Below are 18,967 nucleotides of genomic sequence, written 5' to 3'. Positions count from 1 at the left end.
TGTATCATACTTTTTACACATACGACAATAATACTTCCTACTAAAATATTAGTCATTCCTATAACATTAGTACGTGTAACTTAAACAAGGGTGTCAAACTTAAACGCTTACTAAGAGCCAATAACAATATTTAAATTTAAGTGGGCTGCAAAAAAATGTCTTTGTTCATAGAAACAAATACTTTTATTTTCACTAGTAATAAACATATGAAAAGGTAAACCATTGTTTACGTCCTGAACTACATACCTTCTTTGTTACTGTCTTTCATATTTCAGCAGAAATTTTATTGGCCGAGACTATGTTTTAAATTGACCCAACTAATACATTGACTGACGAGTTTGAAACTCCTGTTAAATACTATCTTGAAACTTTTAAATAATAGGAGTCGATTTTTAAGCCCCGTAAACCTCTATAATTAGTCTTAGAATATCTCAATTCTTAAAAAACTAGAACTCAATAACTTTTAAAATCCCTAGTTTAAGCAAATGACTTGCAAATTTAAAATTTCACAAACAATTTTTCCTCTACATTTTGTAAATAATACACTACCTATACTAATACACCAACATTAAAACAACACTTTCATCGATACAAAAAAGAACAATGCGAGTAATGTCTTGACCTCAAATTTAAAACAATTTAAAAAAAAATAAGGTCATCTGTTAAAGAGAACACCTACATTTACTTGTCGTGTGCATGTGTACAGTAATAATAAACCTTATTCACCTGCAATAAAGTTAAGCGACAAATGTACATTAGCGTAGTGAACTTTCACCAGCATCCCATCTGAATGATGGTCGACTAAAAACGAAATCGTGTTACGACAATAAAAAAAGAATATACACAGACATACTGAACTGGTCAACACTATTTGCACATGAAAGCGTATAATTGAAGTTTATATTCTCACTATGTTACTAAGACACTACGGGCTATTATCGGCATTACGTATTTGTGTTTTGAGACTATATCAGCGTATGCTCTTGAGCGAAATCTACGGTTGACCGATAGCGTAACGCCATGAGAATCGACAACCGGAAATCGTGGCGCTTTCTTGACCACGTATGTTTTTATAAGGCACGACGGACACTAAGCGAATGGCGGTGACATAATGAACGATAACTTTATAAACAAACAGAATGTTCTCATAGTATGATAACATTGTTAACGTCATGCCACGCGATGAGATATGGCTATTGCGTTTTGATACGGTTTCATTGTGGCTATGACTTTTGACGAACCCTCAATAGTTTCGTTTTTGAACTTAATACAGGTAATGAGAAGTTTCCGCCTTATATAAACCAGTTTTCTAATCAATATGCTTACAAATAAAATTCTAGTAGCAAATATTTTGTATAAATAACATAAATTTAACTTATATATTTTTTTTTGTAATATTTAACGAATTATTTATGCATCTTAGTATTACATTCATTTAAAAATTAATAATGTGTAATTTTGGTTAATATAAAACATAAAATTGTAAGTTTTTTCCTTTATCTAACAAAAACTCGTTTGAAAGTGTCAATGTCAATAATGTACCGTTATTTTATATTTTAACAAAGAATAACTAGGTTTTTTTTGTTTAATACATAATAACATAATTTAAAATTAATAATTGTGGCTGGTGCACTCCTTCTTATAAAAGACAATAAGATACATGAATTAAGGTCGTAGGGACCTATGGCTAAAGGTATAATTTATCCACCTATATTATTATTATATTTACCTTCACGATTTCATTATGTACGTACAATACAACTTTGATGAATTATTTATTTAATGAACAGTGGGTACCGAAACATTAATTTATTTCATATTAGCTATTTATAACGGCTCCTTTAACTATTGAGGAAATAAAAAGGAACAAGACGATAGCCATACGAGAAAATATCCTGATGCAGTACAATCTAGTGATGGTACACCTGTAAATCACTGACATATCTTGACTAACTACAGCTCACCTCTGTTGGTAAACATGTGTTGCCTCGTTTACCAACCTACCTAAAAAGGCTTCTTAGGAAAGATTAGTACAAACCGTTAAATTATTTCGGCTCATATCTAAACAGGTTTCTATATGTTAATTATTATTATGTCAATTTGTGCTTCACGTGTATTTGTGGTGAAACATTATTGTATGACGTCATAAACGAGTTTTGACACATAGATGTGATAAAAAAGAAAGATGGTAAAGCATAACAGCGTCATCATAATTTCCAATAGGTTTCATCATCCTCCCTTTATAGTTCTAATAGGCCGTTTGGAAGCGGCTTGCGTCTAGTGTCTTCCGACGATCTTAACATCTGGTGATCATCTGGGTGATGTTCCTTCGTTGCTCTTTCAGGTATGGAATTGAGTCCATGGGAACTCAATTCCAGAAACCGCAAGGACCAGGCCATTTGTTCTGCCCGCTATGTGACCTACACACTTCAAGTTCAACTTGCCCATTTCGCTGGGCTGTTGTGCCCGTAAATTTCGTTCGTGTATTTCCTCATTTATGATTTGATCTCGTAAAGAAATCCCAGCATAGTTATAATGGAATATAACAGTAAAAATTTTAAATAACCGATATTTCAAAATTTGTGACGCTGATGCATATACTACGTATTTATAACATACCTACTATACTTCAGTAGCGACTCTTGTATGGTAATACAAACTATTTTGTGTACGTAATAAGGACTTATTACGTTATAAACGTTTAAAATACTAGCTATGCCCGCGAATTCGTCGGCGTCGAATTTAACAAAAAAAAGTATTTAGTTTAAGTTTTTTCTTTCGTTAATGATTTTTTCTGAAATAAAAGTAGCCTTGTAACTTCTTATTACATCAACTACCTACCAGTAAAGTTCCTTCAAAATAGGTCCTGCCATTTCAGAGATAAGACGGAACGAACTGACAGGTAGCCAGACAAAATATTTTAACAAAATGTAACTTTAGTGTATACGCCGTATATATATTTATATGCATCTAGTAACACAGGGTTATTTTAATATTACAAACACTTCAATTTTATTTATTAATATAGATTTACCGCCTTCAACAAAAACAAATTGATTTTCGAAACTGCTTTCGTATCATCTTTGAAATATTTGTTTACAAATTCATTTGTCTACACGATTTTTTTTCCTGTACCTAAATAAAAAAAAAAAAAATAATCTAAACGGCACGCTGTATTTAAAACTAAGCTGTTTTAAATACGCAATAAAGTTAAGATAACAATACCTGTGTGCTCAATACCAACGTTCGAGTTAAAGAAGCGTAGATCAAAGGAAATGAGCCGAAACGTTTTATTATACTGATACCGATTCCGGAACAAATAACCTTGGAGTATTTGGCATTCGACGGAGGCTCCTCTAAATTCACCGTCACTTCCCGTTCCTGAACCTAATATCCGTTTATAAACAACTTGTATAGTGTATTGTATACTTATAGGTTCTATACTTATACGTATACTTATTCTATTTTAAATACCTTCTACATTATTTAAACTGAGGAAAATTTGAAAAAAATAATCTGACCTAAATAAATAAACACAAGTTGTGTATACCTCTTCTCCTGCTCCTGGAGTAGTTTCACCAATGCTGGCATGACCACTATCATGCAGTTATCTTGCCTTTTAAGATGTTACTCCATATGTTCATATACTCCGCGACGAGTACGGTTTCAGAAACATTTATTTATTTATGACTATATTATGGTTAAGTTTTATATTGATCACATACGGTCATTGCTCACCTGACTTTTCTCATCTGTCTGAAGGAATTAAATGCCAGTTTTATGGTATTAGTAACAAACTATGAACAAACGTTGCAAGTTCAAAAAAATATAATCATTATTGATGAAATGTTTAAATTGTTGACTTGCTTTGTAAGCGATCTGTAAGGTAACTTTATATATATCATGTTCAGGCTAAATAATTTTTCCAAGCAGTAGCGCGGAAATGTTACGGTTATAATTGAACAGAGCCTTAGCTTATAAAAACATAGTATTTTATATCTAATTGCAGCAAGAGTAAACACGGGTTCTGCTAAGGAGAGTGTACGATTGCACAGTTATAGACGGACCGTAACAAATACAGTTAGTACGTCCTCTTCTATTCGTCCACTGTATGAATAAAACTTAGAATTTAGAGCACTTTTCTTTAATCACTTTTTCGTTAAAGTGTCTTTTCAAGTTAGAGTAGGCATCGACTATAGAATAAATTATCCAAACCTTTTAAATTATGTTATTTTATATAGAGTTATTGGTTATGTAATTAGTAAAAGGTTTAAAGGAATATATCGCTCATTCAGTCAGCAAAAAGCTTTTATACCTTTTTTATATTACCCTGTATTTACTGATCACTCTGAAACTGTATTGCAGTACGAGGCCAATAACTTCTGGCAGTACAGCCTGCAGCACATGATGCACATATAGTAAACAATAATTAATTTTAATACAGTAATTCGAACATTCAAAACATTTTTTATTTCTATATTAACATTACGTTATTTATTGTTTCTGAAACCAATGATTTTTAGACTGGGTGTACTATACATTAATTGACAGCAAATGAGCTATACATTCACTCCTTTAAAGCCTTTAAGCCTATAATCAATCACTCAGTGTAGATTAAATAAAAATTTTCTTCGTTGTAATTACCTTACACCTTCTCAATCAATAATTAATTAAATTATCGACAATAATTATTGTTAACCGCGTCAACTGTAAAACTATTATAAAACATTAAAACCCAAAAATCATAACAATCCGTAAAAATGTGCCTTATACTCTACGAAATAAGATTTACTTTAGTAGTTAACTTTTAATTACGTCTTTGTTGTTTTAATCTGACCGTGCGCACAATTCTCTCAGTGGTTGTTCCAAATCTCGAAACCTGAACTGGTTGTGGAGGCAGCCTGATCGCTGGGGCGAGGCCAATCCCCCGGTCGTACTTGACATATCGCACTGTTCGCAACTTAGCTCTGTATTTAGGGTGACTACGAACCAAATCGACCGAAAAATATTAAACCAATGTGAAATTAATAAATGTATGCAAAAAAAAACTAAAAATTTATTTCTTTTTCCTTCAAACCATAAATGTCTTCATCAGAGTCATGTTTTATCGTAATACTTATACAATTTATCAATTAACGAGTATTTCCGCACTAGTGAATACGTAACCTAAGTACTTTATCAAGAATTGGAAAGGTATGTCCTAATTTAAATTGTACAAAGGCGAAATTTGTTTACATGAGACTTATATAGGCAGGGTTTTAGAATTACGCATTATTATAGAACTCTTCATACACTATACAAATAAACTACAAGTGTATTAAAAGGATTAAACGCAATGTAAAAAAATAATTGACGTTCATAGTATCAGCAAATCCTTAAAAGAGATGGCACGTGTGAATCAAGACAATAGATCAACGGTTGATAGCGCAATAAGAATTCAATTCCTCAGGCCTTTGTCTTTCAAGTATTGTTCTGGCTAATAACAAGGCTTAGAAAGAATGGAGCCGGTTCAAGATCCCTTAAACAATTAATAACATAAGCTAAACGACGTTACGTATCATAACATCGGCCGACGTAGCATATGTTATTACAGAGCGGCTTGCGTCATTTCGACTGTGGCAACGCTATCCGTCTTAACACAATCCATCTCAATACTTTCGACTAATCATTTAGCAATATAGTTCAAATACAAATCTAATCATACTAGTTTCGACTTCATGTAACTAATATCTAATGACGTCTGTTTCTGTTTTTTATTCTTATATAATTTTATTTAAATCTAGGCTTTCGTTTACATAAAGTTGATTCATCCTTTATGATACAAGGTTTACGCTTTAATAAAAAAAATCAATATTTATAGTAAGGCACTAGAGTTATGATGCTAATTTTCACGTGACAAATAGACGATTTATAACAAAAAAAAGGTAAACTCAGCATCAAAAATATAATATCGATTTCTTGCCTGGTTCTTCTTGATAGAATTAACATCCAAAAACTTGTATAAGTAGTAGTTATTTTTTGTAAAAGTATACATTTAAATGTGTTAAATTAATGTCTTTAATTTTCTAAGGTGCTTACCAAAGCATATTCGAAAACGTGCAAATGTTTTTGTTTCTTGTTACAACCACGGTGTTTGTTTAGTAAGCGAAAATAGCAAAATTATTTTTTTAAATACAAGACCACTATATCTTGGCTACGATCCTAATTGTGCGCCGACGATGTTTAAATACATTATAAAAAATATTCAAACAACCTCATTCGTAACAAACTACGGAGACATACAAAAACCAATAATGATTTTCGAGAGAAATGAAAAGAATTTATTTTAAATAAATATATTTTTTTCTTAAATTGGAATACGATAGGATTCGCTTAAAAGCGGCTTCGTATTTCGTTTAATTTTACACAGACCAATCATAACCGAAGAAATGTAATTGTAATCGTAGCATTCCAAACGAGAAAGCCTCTGCTGATTCATTTAAATATGAATCATATTAGCCCTGCTTATCCTATTTTATTAACCTACCTTCAGATTCAAACATTAAAATTCTTTTTTTTCCTCTACTACAAGTTCATTGTTTTGGTTCCCAAATTTCTTTGAATTTCATTATATATGGAGGAAAGAAAGGATCCGTAGCTTTCATTCTATCAAACATCTAGCTTCTTGGCGTGGCCTAACGAGAGCAGCGTGGGCACCAAAACCGGCCGGGACGTGACCAAGACCACTCTGACAACAGAGAACGACGAGAAGAAGACGTATATATTTTTACTGTATAATATCAGACCACATTTTTTAACTTCCTGTTCTCAATACCGGTATGTAGAAATGAAGGTAGACGACAATCTTTCACCGTTTATACACGGCACTCGACTCCATTGCGCTTTATAGAGGTACATTAAAGCAATACAACGTGATTAAAAACCGACATTGACTTTCTACAGCAATGTTTCGCAAAGTAGGCAATTACGTATACATTAGCCTTTATCGCTTATTCATAGTCAGCTTTTACCGGCCGAGACGAACGGTTTTAAAGCCACCAACTTGTTTCAATCCGTTGACAATATGAAATGAGAATTCTTGTCAAGATTTTTTTTTGTTAAATCATGTGTCATAGTGGGACTGACTCATGTTGGCGACACAAAAAAAGATTTTCACCTATTTTTATTTAACATGTTGAAAAAAAATGTTAATTTTAATTAATAACACAGTATAAATAAATAAAATTTGCTTTGATATAGTTCATTATCGCCGGTAACCCCGTGTCTGTAGCTATCGTATCGTCAGTGTAACACTGTGTCACATCGTCAGTGTTTATATATCCTAAATATTCATCATAATCTTATCAGCCCTTAGACGCCCAATTAAGGCACAGGCTTCCCTCGAAGATCACTACGATGATCTTTCTTACTCTTCCCGCAATCCACGCCACGTCAACAGGCTCCTGGTCGCTATTCAAGAACCTTTCGGCTCTATTATCCTTTAATTATTATTTCACCTCTTGATGCAAATTCATACTACTCTATCCTGTTGTATTCTTTAATAACGCTAATATATATTATACGCGAAGCATTTTTTAAAATTTTGACGTATCATTGGTTTATTAAAATATATAAAAAGCAATATACAAGAATAAAACACTCTGTATCTAGTTCAAACACATCAAACTTTACGGTATTTTAATTATAAACAAATTTTATTTACTAATACAATATGGATTGCAGTAAAAAATAAATATAAATATTTTAGAAAGATTACTGAACCAGATTCTTTTCAAAGTAATAATTCATTAAAATTAACAGAAATTCCTTAAGTTTCTGGAATGTTATGTACAAAAAATTAAAAACACTTGTACTCATGTTAACAAGTTAAATATGCTGCTAAAGAAATTGTTTCACATTGACGTACAAATGTATTCAATTCCTTTAATGTAGATAAGATATATAAAGGAACAAACAATTTATTGCTGGATGTAGTTACATTTTTCTCACATTTCCCCGCGGACCAGCGCTCTAGCGAGCCTTGGCTGCTTCGCGAGGCGTACCTTTGGTGGAACATTAATATTTACAGTGCATTCCACACGAGATTGAGTTTTACTTGAGGTCTTTTCATATCCGATGAGATTGTACTATTGTTTTATTAAAAGATTTTATGTATTGTACTGTATTGTGCGAGTTTTTTTTTTGGTACAAGTTACTATCATGAAACATGAATACATTAATGCTAAATATTTTACGTATGTAGCATCGAGCGGTAGCCTTCGTGGAATCATCTCTGAGTGCATAAGAAATCATCAATAAAAAGAGATTACTGAGAAAAAATAAGACATCCGTGCGGCGATGACCGCAGACACAGTCCTTAGATATCATTAATGTATGAAGATTTCAGGAGGTAATATTATTAATAAGTACTAGTTTCTTTACCTGGAGTGTCACCTCGTACAGTAGAAATAATTGTGGTCGGGTTAAAAGGGCCTATCTGGTGAAATAAATGGGCCAATGATATCGCTATCTCTTGTATAACAAGGTATTTTTATTTTTAAAACATCCTTTGTAGCGTTTCATTTATATGGTATTTCGGAAATGAGATTCGTGGACGAGCGAAAATAACTGAAATAGTCCTGTGGATTAGCATGTTAAAGTGGCAGCTGTGCGCAAGATAGCCGCAAGTGCATTATGGTTGTGGACAGGACGTGGACAGGCCACCACGTTAAGATAGTTCTAATATATTGGATACAGACCACTTCCAACAGGTTTTATTGCAAATGTATGGGGGAGGACTATGTCCAGCGGTGGAGGTCCTATTGTTCAAATATGGTCGGGTTGCAACATTTGCCATCAGATGACTTTTTAATAATAAATTATGAACGATGGCTAATTTTATATAAAACTGGCTGCTCCGACAGGCTTCGTACTGTTATATAATGGTGATCTTAGACCAGAAGGAAAAATTTATGAATAAATAAAAGGTGATGAAGAGTTATCATATTATTCATTAATTTCATATTACTATAATATGGAAGATTACATACAAAATAAGTTTTGTATTTCATGCACTGAAAGGCATATTTCAAAGTGCCATATAAGTACACTATGTTTTTTGTATTACCATACATCCGATCAAGCGTTTTGATTGTCATGAAATATTTGACAAATGGGATAATTCTAATTTACTCTATGGTTTGTATAGGCAAAAATAGTGTAACTTTCTGAATTCTTCTCGACTTTTGATTCTTTGTGTATAAAGTTTATTATAGCTTTAACGAAAATATAGAAAATTAGCCGAAGTAGTCAAACCGTTCTCGTTCGTAATTTCGAGATCGTTAATAGACTATTATAAAGTGCTTCAATTCCTGGACGACGTGTATTACAACACTGAAAACGAGTGATAATTACTGGTATTCCGACACGATTAATTCAAAGTTTATTTAAATACGCGTTCTTGACATAAAAGATTAAAAATTAACGAGGTGATTATAGAACCTTTCGGCTGTTGAATATTTATTATGAAACGGTTAATTCTTTATTAGACGGCGCAGAAATGCGTATGCTAAAGATGTCGAAATATTATTTACCTTGTAACATATTGCAAGTTAATTATTTATTTCGTTATAATAATTCACACGGCTTAAATATCACATGTCGCGCCAGCTAACCTTCGACCGGGGATCGAAGATTAGACCGGGCTATGTTCTAAGTAATTCTATCGAAGTGAAAGCTCTAATTAAGCAAAAATAGGTCTAGAATAGACATTAATTTTTAATAAACTAGATCTAAACAGGAATGAGAGTATCAATAGACCGACTAAACTGTGCAACATAGTCCCGAAAGACAGGCGAGTTAAAGTGGCAGTTGGCAAACTACATGGCACGCAGAACAAATGCCGCGGGGGCCTTAAAGTTCTGAAATGTGAATCAAGATGGACAGACGACCTTTAGATTAATACGTCATCGGATACAGGCAGCTTCTAACCTACCCTAGTAGAAATCTAAAGAAGTATATATGTAGCAGAGAACACCCTACGGCTAAAATGATAGATGATTTCAATATTACTTTTTTAACAGTTATTTCAAATAGCTACCACACATGATCAATTCTTCTTTATTCAGTATTGTTGAACTTATTGTTAGCTATGCAAGGCTAAACAACCTAATCTAACTTGAGGTAACAAACTTAGTACCTAACTTCAAATTACTAGTTAAAACTAATTGTGCCTTCTGACGCGTCGGTGTGCTGAGTAGTCCTCGTTGTGTTGCCGTCGTCCCCGCTCGCCGTTACTTGTCCCAGTGTTATTCTTCTTGTGCCCTCTTGCTTGGGCGTGTCGTATCACTTTATAGGTAAATTGTTTGGGTGCATTTGATTAATGTATTTTTAATTAATTTTATTTAAAAATGGAACGTAAATACGAGTAAAGCACAAATTTGACCTCCGCTATGACATTCAAAAACGCATCCATCCGCTGCAGATTCGCCGGACTCGCGAAATTGGTATAACAATTAATGTTAGTGAATGATTGCGACCGAAGTTAATTCGGAACGTTATTCGAGAAGTTATTTCATGCACGTGCCAACGAATCAAACGAAATTCCGAGAGTCAAGTCGTTTACAAATAAAAAAAGGCATTCAAAAATGCGAACATTGCAATGTTTGTTTATCGCAAGCGAGCCATAAAATTTACGTTATAAAACGTAATTGTTGATTTTTAATCTTTTACCGTCAAATCCTACCAAGAATACTTTACTCTTTTTACATATGTTCCGGTATTAACAATCCACTAAATATTATTAGGGGATTTGGGTTGAGCTGTAATTTTAAAGATTTTCAGTTTCTTCGTAACAGCGTGGCTATGTGAATATTATATATTTACTTTAAATTAATTAATACGAAAACATGGAGGCGGCTTTTATGCTTTTCAAAAAGATAAATAAACAAAAAAAATATTTTCAGTGTCACGGCATGTGCAAGGACTAGATTGTGGCTTCGCTCGCATCTCGGTTATGATTTGTTAAAAAATTGATTTCCATAATATGCATTGGAATAACCAGTATCTATTAATCTATAAATCGCTTTAAAAAGTTTAAATAATGAGGAATAAATAGAAAAAAAAAATCAAAAATGAAGGAACAAAGGATTGATATATTAATCGATTATTCTCTCATAATTGTTCGATTTTAGATATGACAGACCACAGTAGCAAATGACGGGAAACGTCCCGCGGTCAAATTGGTCTGACAGATGCTGCACGGCCGGCTGCATTTCCGGACATGCTGTGATAGACTACAGCTGCGTGTTCCGGTCGTTTCAGAACTAACCGCCGCATCAACAAACCGCTCTAAAAATTCCTTTGTCTTGAATTATTAACCTTTACTTAAGATATATATGTTATATTATTTATCTCAATAGATTTTACAATTCTTAATTATAACGGGTACAACAAATATACGATTTATTTACTTTTAATAATATTTATATTTGTATAACAATTGCAAACTAAAGCGTGAACGAGAACAGAACAACGGAAATAAAATTATTCTTTTCTTATATTATTTGTAATTATATCAAGATTTCACCACAGCGAAAAGATAAAAACATTTTTTTCGAGGTTTCTATCGCAAAATAAGCATGTATCTTGCAAAATGGAATTTCTTTTCAATTTACAATTACTTAACTAAGTATACATTTAAACATTGATTATTTTTAAAGATACATACATACAAATACTACAAATATATCCGTAAAATATAACCAAAGCGTTGCAAGAAGTATATTGATGCAAATATCTACGTTTATTAACCGTATAATAACATTTTTACGAATATTTCGTTGAGCATTTTATTCATGGCAAAGTTCACGTGTCTTAAAATTAAATTATATATGTACCTAAAAATACCAGAACGCTTAAATGTATTGAGTTCGGAATAAATCACATTAAATCAGAGGGCGAAATCGTGTACTCTCGTGACATTTGTAGCCACCCTACGTTAACCTTAAAGTTTTGCGCGTTCACACGTATCGTATTTTAAGAGATAAGTTTTAATTATTGCGTTGTTTTTTGAACTTATTCTTGTAGTGTATAATTTTAGTGCTTTTTGCTTATCGAAATGTTATATTAGTAACATATTATTTATTACATAAATAATTGTCAAATGTTAAAACTGTTGTGAGCAATCTCTTGTTTTTCTAAATTTCAAATTTGGAACAGTAACAGCTTACTTTAGTGCCATTAATTTTAAATTTAAATTACAGATTACATCACTGTAGAACACCATAATACACATTACATGATTAAAATAATTTAAAAATAATCTATCTTAGGTTTGTAATGCCTTAACATGAGAAACCTACACGTGATTATTTTTTCAATACAAGCATTTACATTTTGGAACATTTTAATGATCACGTATGTACGTCATTAGAACAAAATAAAACAAAAACCTAGTTAGCTCCCCTATTAAGAGATCTTTCAGCGTAAATTCGGGTCTACGAAAGTTCTAATCTTGTCGAACAAGAGCCTCCAATATACGTTAGACTAATTTATTCAGAAACTATATTAACAATTATTTATAAAGGTGTTTATACGTGGAATACAATCCCTGTCTGTTTCGGCTGAAAATCTAGACGGCTCAGAATAAATCACAATAACAAAAAAACATTTATTATTATTATAACATTTATTATTATAAAACATGAATTCGGTCCTTTATTACATACAGATTTGACATTAATTAAAGACAGTGGATATAGACATGAAATCTCAATACCGAGACTCCAGTGGGAAATAATCGAATGAAATAAATATGGCATTATTAAGGCAGATATTCACGATTAGTTCTGCCGAACTGTCTTCTTCCGTGACACTTCCCATATCTTATGGGGTTAGCCCTACATCAAACATTCACGACTTTAAAGCTTTTAGACATATTTCCAATCTTGTAACTAATAAGTAAACAAAATCATTGATAGTTTTCCATGCAGATTAATTGGCCGTACTACCATAGACGGTTCTAACGCCAAGCATTTGTGTGTATGTATAAGTAATTAATGTCTTACGATTCAATACACGCCGTTGCTAACGGAATAAATAGTTTTATACGATGTAACTTAAGCTGCAAGGTGACATTTTTTAAGATTATTAAGGGTTTTGTACACGCTAGTTACTACTATAAAACACATGAATTTACGTAAATGTTATATTCGTCGATAGACTACCACTGTAAGGCATAGAGCTCAGGCAGAGACCGTTACGATGTCTGGTCTTGCGCTGCCTGTGAGATGATGCGCGGTCACCCTAATGGGAGTATACCCACGCCTCGTCTATGGAGTCGTAGTCCATTCCTTCATCATTTGTTCTTATGTCCTCAAGATCAGGCAGAGGACGTCTACAGTACGTTACCATCCCGAACGAAATCTCACCGCAGCGTTTCCAGAGATCTACGTTGAACCCTTTCATAAGCAAGTATTACATACACATATATACACATACATATAGGCCTTCATCATTTAGTACGTATTAAACCAGTATGTTACACATTTTTAAAATTTAACTTTAAATTTTCCAAATTCCACTCTATTGTTATTTACAATTTACAAATCCTTTGTATTTCAACCTTTGCAAGTGTTATTTAATAATAATAGGCAATGAATCTCGATAAAATATGTTCGAGAAAACTTACGTTTGGAGTACCCTCCAATACAGTTAACAGGTCGTTTTGAATTTACGAGACCTCCTACCAAAACGTATCGATATTGTACCGTAGAAGCTCTATCACCAACAATCTCATATTGCTACTGCTGTGGAATGATAATTTGTCATGTCTTCTTCTCCAATATAACTTTAGTAGACAGCTTAAATAAGTTAAATCCAAAGACAAGTCGGCCACTTCACTAGACCCTCGACCCTACTGTTTAATAACAACCTCATCATATTTGGTATTGTGTCTTTACGATATTATTTGTCTCGTAAAAGATATTTTATGACAAGGATCATAGGTATTTCTTTACTATCGCAACCTCTAACGCCTGCGATACATTCTAGAGAGTAACGGACCACCGCTCGCTTAATCTCGAGGCCTACCAGTCTGCGCAACCTGCTAATCGAAGCACAAAGCACATCAATGTAACCTTTATTGAACTTTTTCACAGAGATCATATTACATTGGCAGGCGACAGTTTACTGGTCGGGTCACGTTGCACGATTTTCTTTACAGTCGTCGTAAACTGCTCAGCTTCACATTGTTCACGTCTTTATCGTTATTGATTATTGCAACACGAAACACTTTGGTTATATTTTAAGTTCGTGATACGAATCACATACTTCGTGTCGTTGAAGTAAACTTTTTATAACACGAAATCACTTATAACTCACGCAATGATGTAACAAATGTTAGTTGCGGCAAAAATCTATTAGCCATTAATTATAGATATAAATTGTGTGATGTACAATGGTAGTAAATCAAGTTAAGTTTATAATTACATATACTTGTATCTCTCGATCTCTGGATGCACATATATAGTACCAGACATTTGATTTGGCACATCGAAGGATGTATATAGTACATATAGTCCAATGATGCTGTAAGTGCCAGAATCGCTACTAGCGCCCAAACACCAATCGAATATAGTCCGATGTAAGTTCTTGTGGGCAATTTCAGCGCCTTCTATATTCTCACACTATAACGAACCCCAAGATCAATACAGACCGCGTTTCCTGTTTAGATAACAACGCAGATCTATCTTCATCTATGGTCTAAAAAGAATTACTTTACATCGCTAATTCAACAATAATTCACCTTGAACGGATAACTTAGGAATGGCATTCAACTTATTCTAACTAAAACTATATTTATTTTTTATAAAAAATCACACGTATAAACGTTGTAAAAAAACTAAAATATAATATTTCTAAATTGTTATTATAAACAGAAAACATTTCGAAAAGATGGTCGCTGGGGTCGTAAGTTTATGGAATGGAGACCACGTGCGCTATGTAGAATGTTCTCCCATAATGAGGACGGACGACCTTGTTAAAGCCGTCAGAGAACCCTGGATGTAGACCAATTTAAAATCGGTCTTGTTGAAAATCTATGGGGGAGACTTAATGTCCAGGTTATGTCTTACGGCTGAAATTATACTGATGAACAATTTGAATTTGACAACATTAAACTGTCGAAATAAATATATGCTGCGTGTATGTATAGTCATTCTGGAGTTAGCTGCGGTGAACGAAAGACCAATGGTATTAAACTATATCAAAAACATTATATATTATATTGATTTTTATTAAAGGATGTGAATGTAGTCGTAACAATGTATCACTTGTCCAACTAAAGTATATATTATATATAAATCTGGTTTGTACGATGTTTATACTATGTTCGTATCGATTTTTTTATAGATTAATTTTTGAATGGTTTAATAGTTAAAATTTTTAGTCACAGTGAAGTTGACATATACTAACAATGATAATACACAAAATTAATTTATTAAAATTAAAAAAAATATCATCTACCTATTCAAGTAAGCACTATTTTTCGAAAGAATTATAGTCTAGACGAGATATACCTTTTGTTAAAGATAGGATCTCTGTGATTTTTCCTGACGTGCAATATCCTTTTAGTACGACTGCGTCGAGTGCAAGTTATGCGGAATTCTAATAATAGTCGTGTACTTGGAACGTGGACGGAATAACTATACGGGATCTGCAAGTGAAATAGACCAGCTACTTGAAAACAGCTAGTTCCTAAGCATTATCAACTTAGTTCAATCTATAGATAACTGGTAAAACTGCATGTCGCAATTAAAATCACTATGTTACTGGTAGGACTGAATTAACCAACAGTCCATAAGTATTATTATATATGTGATACTTCTAGCAAATAGTCACAAAGAAATTGTAATGTTACTTTTACTTAGCTTTTATAAATTTACTTATATGCTTCTTAATTATATTTTGATTAATAACATTGGCAACTGCATTAACTACGAAATATTGTGATGTCTAAGTTCGTACTGATTAAGGGAATTCAATTTCCGACAAATGGCCACTTGCATGCAAACAATGAAGGTTATTGGGAAAATGCATAGACTATGATAAGAGGCCAAAAATAAAACAAATATTAAATTCCTTGAATAAAGAATTTGAATATGAAATTTAAAATAAATCATTAGGGTAAATTCATAGATATCAGCAATTATATTGTACCACATGCCTTCAAATTATGACTAGACAGAAATTAATCACATAAACAAAAAAAATTCTTCTTGCAAAATAAATTAACTCTAATAAACTACACAAATAAGTAAAAGTTAAAAGTTGTTCATATTCTCTTATTAATTGAATAGATAACAAAATATTTCAAAAATCTTTAAATGTATAGGAAAAATTAAATTGCACAATGCTTATACTAGTGACAATATTCAGTTATGTAGCATTAAGATAACTAAATATTATACAAAATTGCAAATCGTCTAAACGAGCGTCATTAATAAGCAATTAGTTAAAACAATACACATAACCAATTATCACATTAACCCAAATGACAAAATAAAAAAAAATGTAAATTATTTAATGAATTCAAGAAATTTAAGGAGTTTTATCAATAACATGCTCAAGTGAATAATAATATGTTTTTTATGTGCATGTTTTGCCAGTAACAGAGTCATGATAAAGCGTTTAAATGCAATAGACAATTGTTTAAAATGTATTTTGATGATTACTTTAAAATTTTTATATAAATAGTTTCTATTACAAACGTTAATGTAAACCAAATAATTTAATTTGTATAGAAGTAAAATCAAGAGTACACAAATATTTATCACTCATTACATTATAAATGTGATAAGACATCAAATATTTGGATGTATACCAAACAAATAACTATCAAGGAGTTCCTAATAGAGAAATGAAAAGACTAATTTCCAAATCTCTACCTGAGCAAAATCATGTCTCTAGGTATGTCCCTCTCAATAACTCATTGGCAATTTGGGATTTTTAACACAAGTGTTTACAATCACAAAATAATATTATATAAACAATTACTATTACCTGTAATTATGAAACAATACCAATGCTTGTTATTTATAAGGAGCTGTAAAACAGAACACCACTTCTACATTGTATAATTAATTGTCAAAATATTAAAATGCATATAAGCAGTCTTATAAATGGATCCAAACACTAACATCTTAATGGCATAACTAGGTTTCCAACTCAACTTGCTTTCTTATAACCTAACCTCCTGCAACCAACAGGTTGTAAAAAAATATTAGTTGGTCTTTATCTCTATGTTCATACATTTTCTTTTTACCTATATATTCTTTAGCTATCTAGGCTTCAATCAAATAGAATTATGGTTTTAAATATGTTCAGATGTCTATAAATAACAAAGATTGTCATGACATATAAAATACTAGATAAGAATAAATCAAGATAATTATATAGTGAATCACATAGTTGATATGTTATAAGCTAAATATGTTTAAATATCATAAGTATCATAACAATCTCAAAATGTCATTTTTTCTCATTACCATCTGCTTTCTATGTAAACAATACCACCCAAATTTAATACTTCAGAAGAAAAAAATATCTGAATTCTAGAGCTCTAAATAATAATACGGAATCCATTATAAGAAGTTTCATGTAAATGTAAAAAATATAAAAAAATTAATTTCATGGAACATTAATCAACCCAATTACAACTGATTATAATTTATATTTTAAAATTGTCAAATGTTGAATAACTGTAAAAAAATTAAATCTTTTTATTTTTATTACTATTATACAGACAATATATTTTGTTTAAATTTTTTTAAATAGAACATTGGAATCTACTAATATTCAACACATCTGGAAATCTTGTATCAAAAGTTTTTCTCAATTAACAATCTTAGAGAGCAACAAATAAAGGTCACATTCCCATGTTTTATGACATCAAACTGGTGGCTTTGACCCATTTGACTTGAGGCCTTATTGTCTCATTGCTGTACAATTGTTAATGACCATAAAAATTTAGTATGAACTATGATTTATAAACTATTTGTGTATTGTTTATAAAAGGAGTTGGAAGGTATATTCACTTTCATTTAAAATTTTATTTAAAAGATAACAATCCATACATTATACAATTAAATATATTAATAATCATTTCAAAGTTATCAAAATATTTTATAAGCTTTAATTGATATTTTTATGATAACACATGTTTTCGCATCCTTGCTGAACTTTGTATTATTAAATGTCAATACCAAAAATATGTTCTTGCAAACAAAGCAGAATTAATAAATAGAAAGCAAGTTTAAAAAAAGTTTTGAAAATTTAAAACAAAACCCTAATTTCAATGTCACATACCTGAGTGGGCGAGTCTTCTTCCCACGAGAGGACTGTCAAGTAGTAGGCGACGCAGGGACCAGCGGCCCAGCACGCCGCCGCCCCAGCCGCACCCACCACCGCTGCCACCGTTGCTGCCTCCGCGTCTCATCCCGTCTCGCTCCACCATCACCACAGACACATCACTCTACACGGCTGTCTTTAATACTATGTAATTGTATCTTAACATTAGAGGATTTCAAAAATGATTTCGCGCCCAAACCTTTGCACAACCCCGGAGATTACTCAACACCGGCAAAACTTCAGTGAAAGTGTTGGTAACTAAGCGGTATATGCTACGAGAGCGTTTCTACAGCAAGATGCAGTTACCAGAAAAAAGATCGAAATCCCTCGAGAGAAATCATCTTCTATAATCACTAATTACTAATAATCAATGAAACTCCAAGCGATGATATAAATAGAGAAATGTTACGAATGATAAAAATAAAGAACGTTCATAATAGCAATGGCATATTTATTAAAATAAAATGCACTAGGATCCAAGCGACAACAGCGCAACAATGCACACAACTGTCAGATCAGAACAACTCGAAAAAACACAGGCACAGTCATTGGATTGAAAATAGTGATGTGAGTTATCTCG

At 32.2% G+C, this 18,967-nt stretch overlaps 1 protein-coding gene across 1 annotated transcript in view; it reads right to left on the bottom strand.

Moving 5' to 3' along the window:
- The window catches only part of LOC137923691 (E3 ubiquitin-protein ligase RNF19B-like), a 104,188-nt gene extending 85,297 nt beyond the window's left edge, over window positions 1-18,891 (bottom strand). The window contains exon 1 of the mRNA XM_068766933.1: window positions 18,346-18,891. Coding sequence (XP_068623034.1) covers window positions 18,346-18,493 — 148 coding nt within the window. The 5' untranslated portion in view covers window positions 18,494-18,891. The remainder of the gene's footprint in view (window positions 1-18,345) is intronic.
- Between the last annotated feature and the right edge of the window lie 76 nt (window positions 18,892-18,967).

Source organism: Battus philenor, unplaced genomic scaffold (genome assembly GCF_028537555.1).
Source record: "Battus philenor isolate CCGP_79_NKW_IND1 unplaced genomic scaffold, ilBatPhil1.0.hap1 SCAF_10, whole genome shotgun sequence".
Lineage (NCBI taxonomy): Eukaryota > Metazoa > Arthropoda > Insecta > Lepidoptera > Papilionidae > Battus > Battus philenor.
The sequence above is the reverse complement of the archived record's forward strand: the minus strand, read 5'-3'. Positions and strand labels throughout refer to the sequence as shown.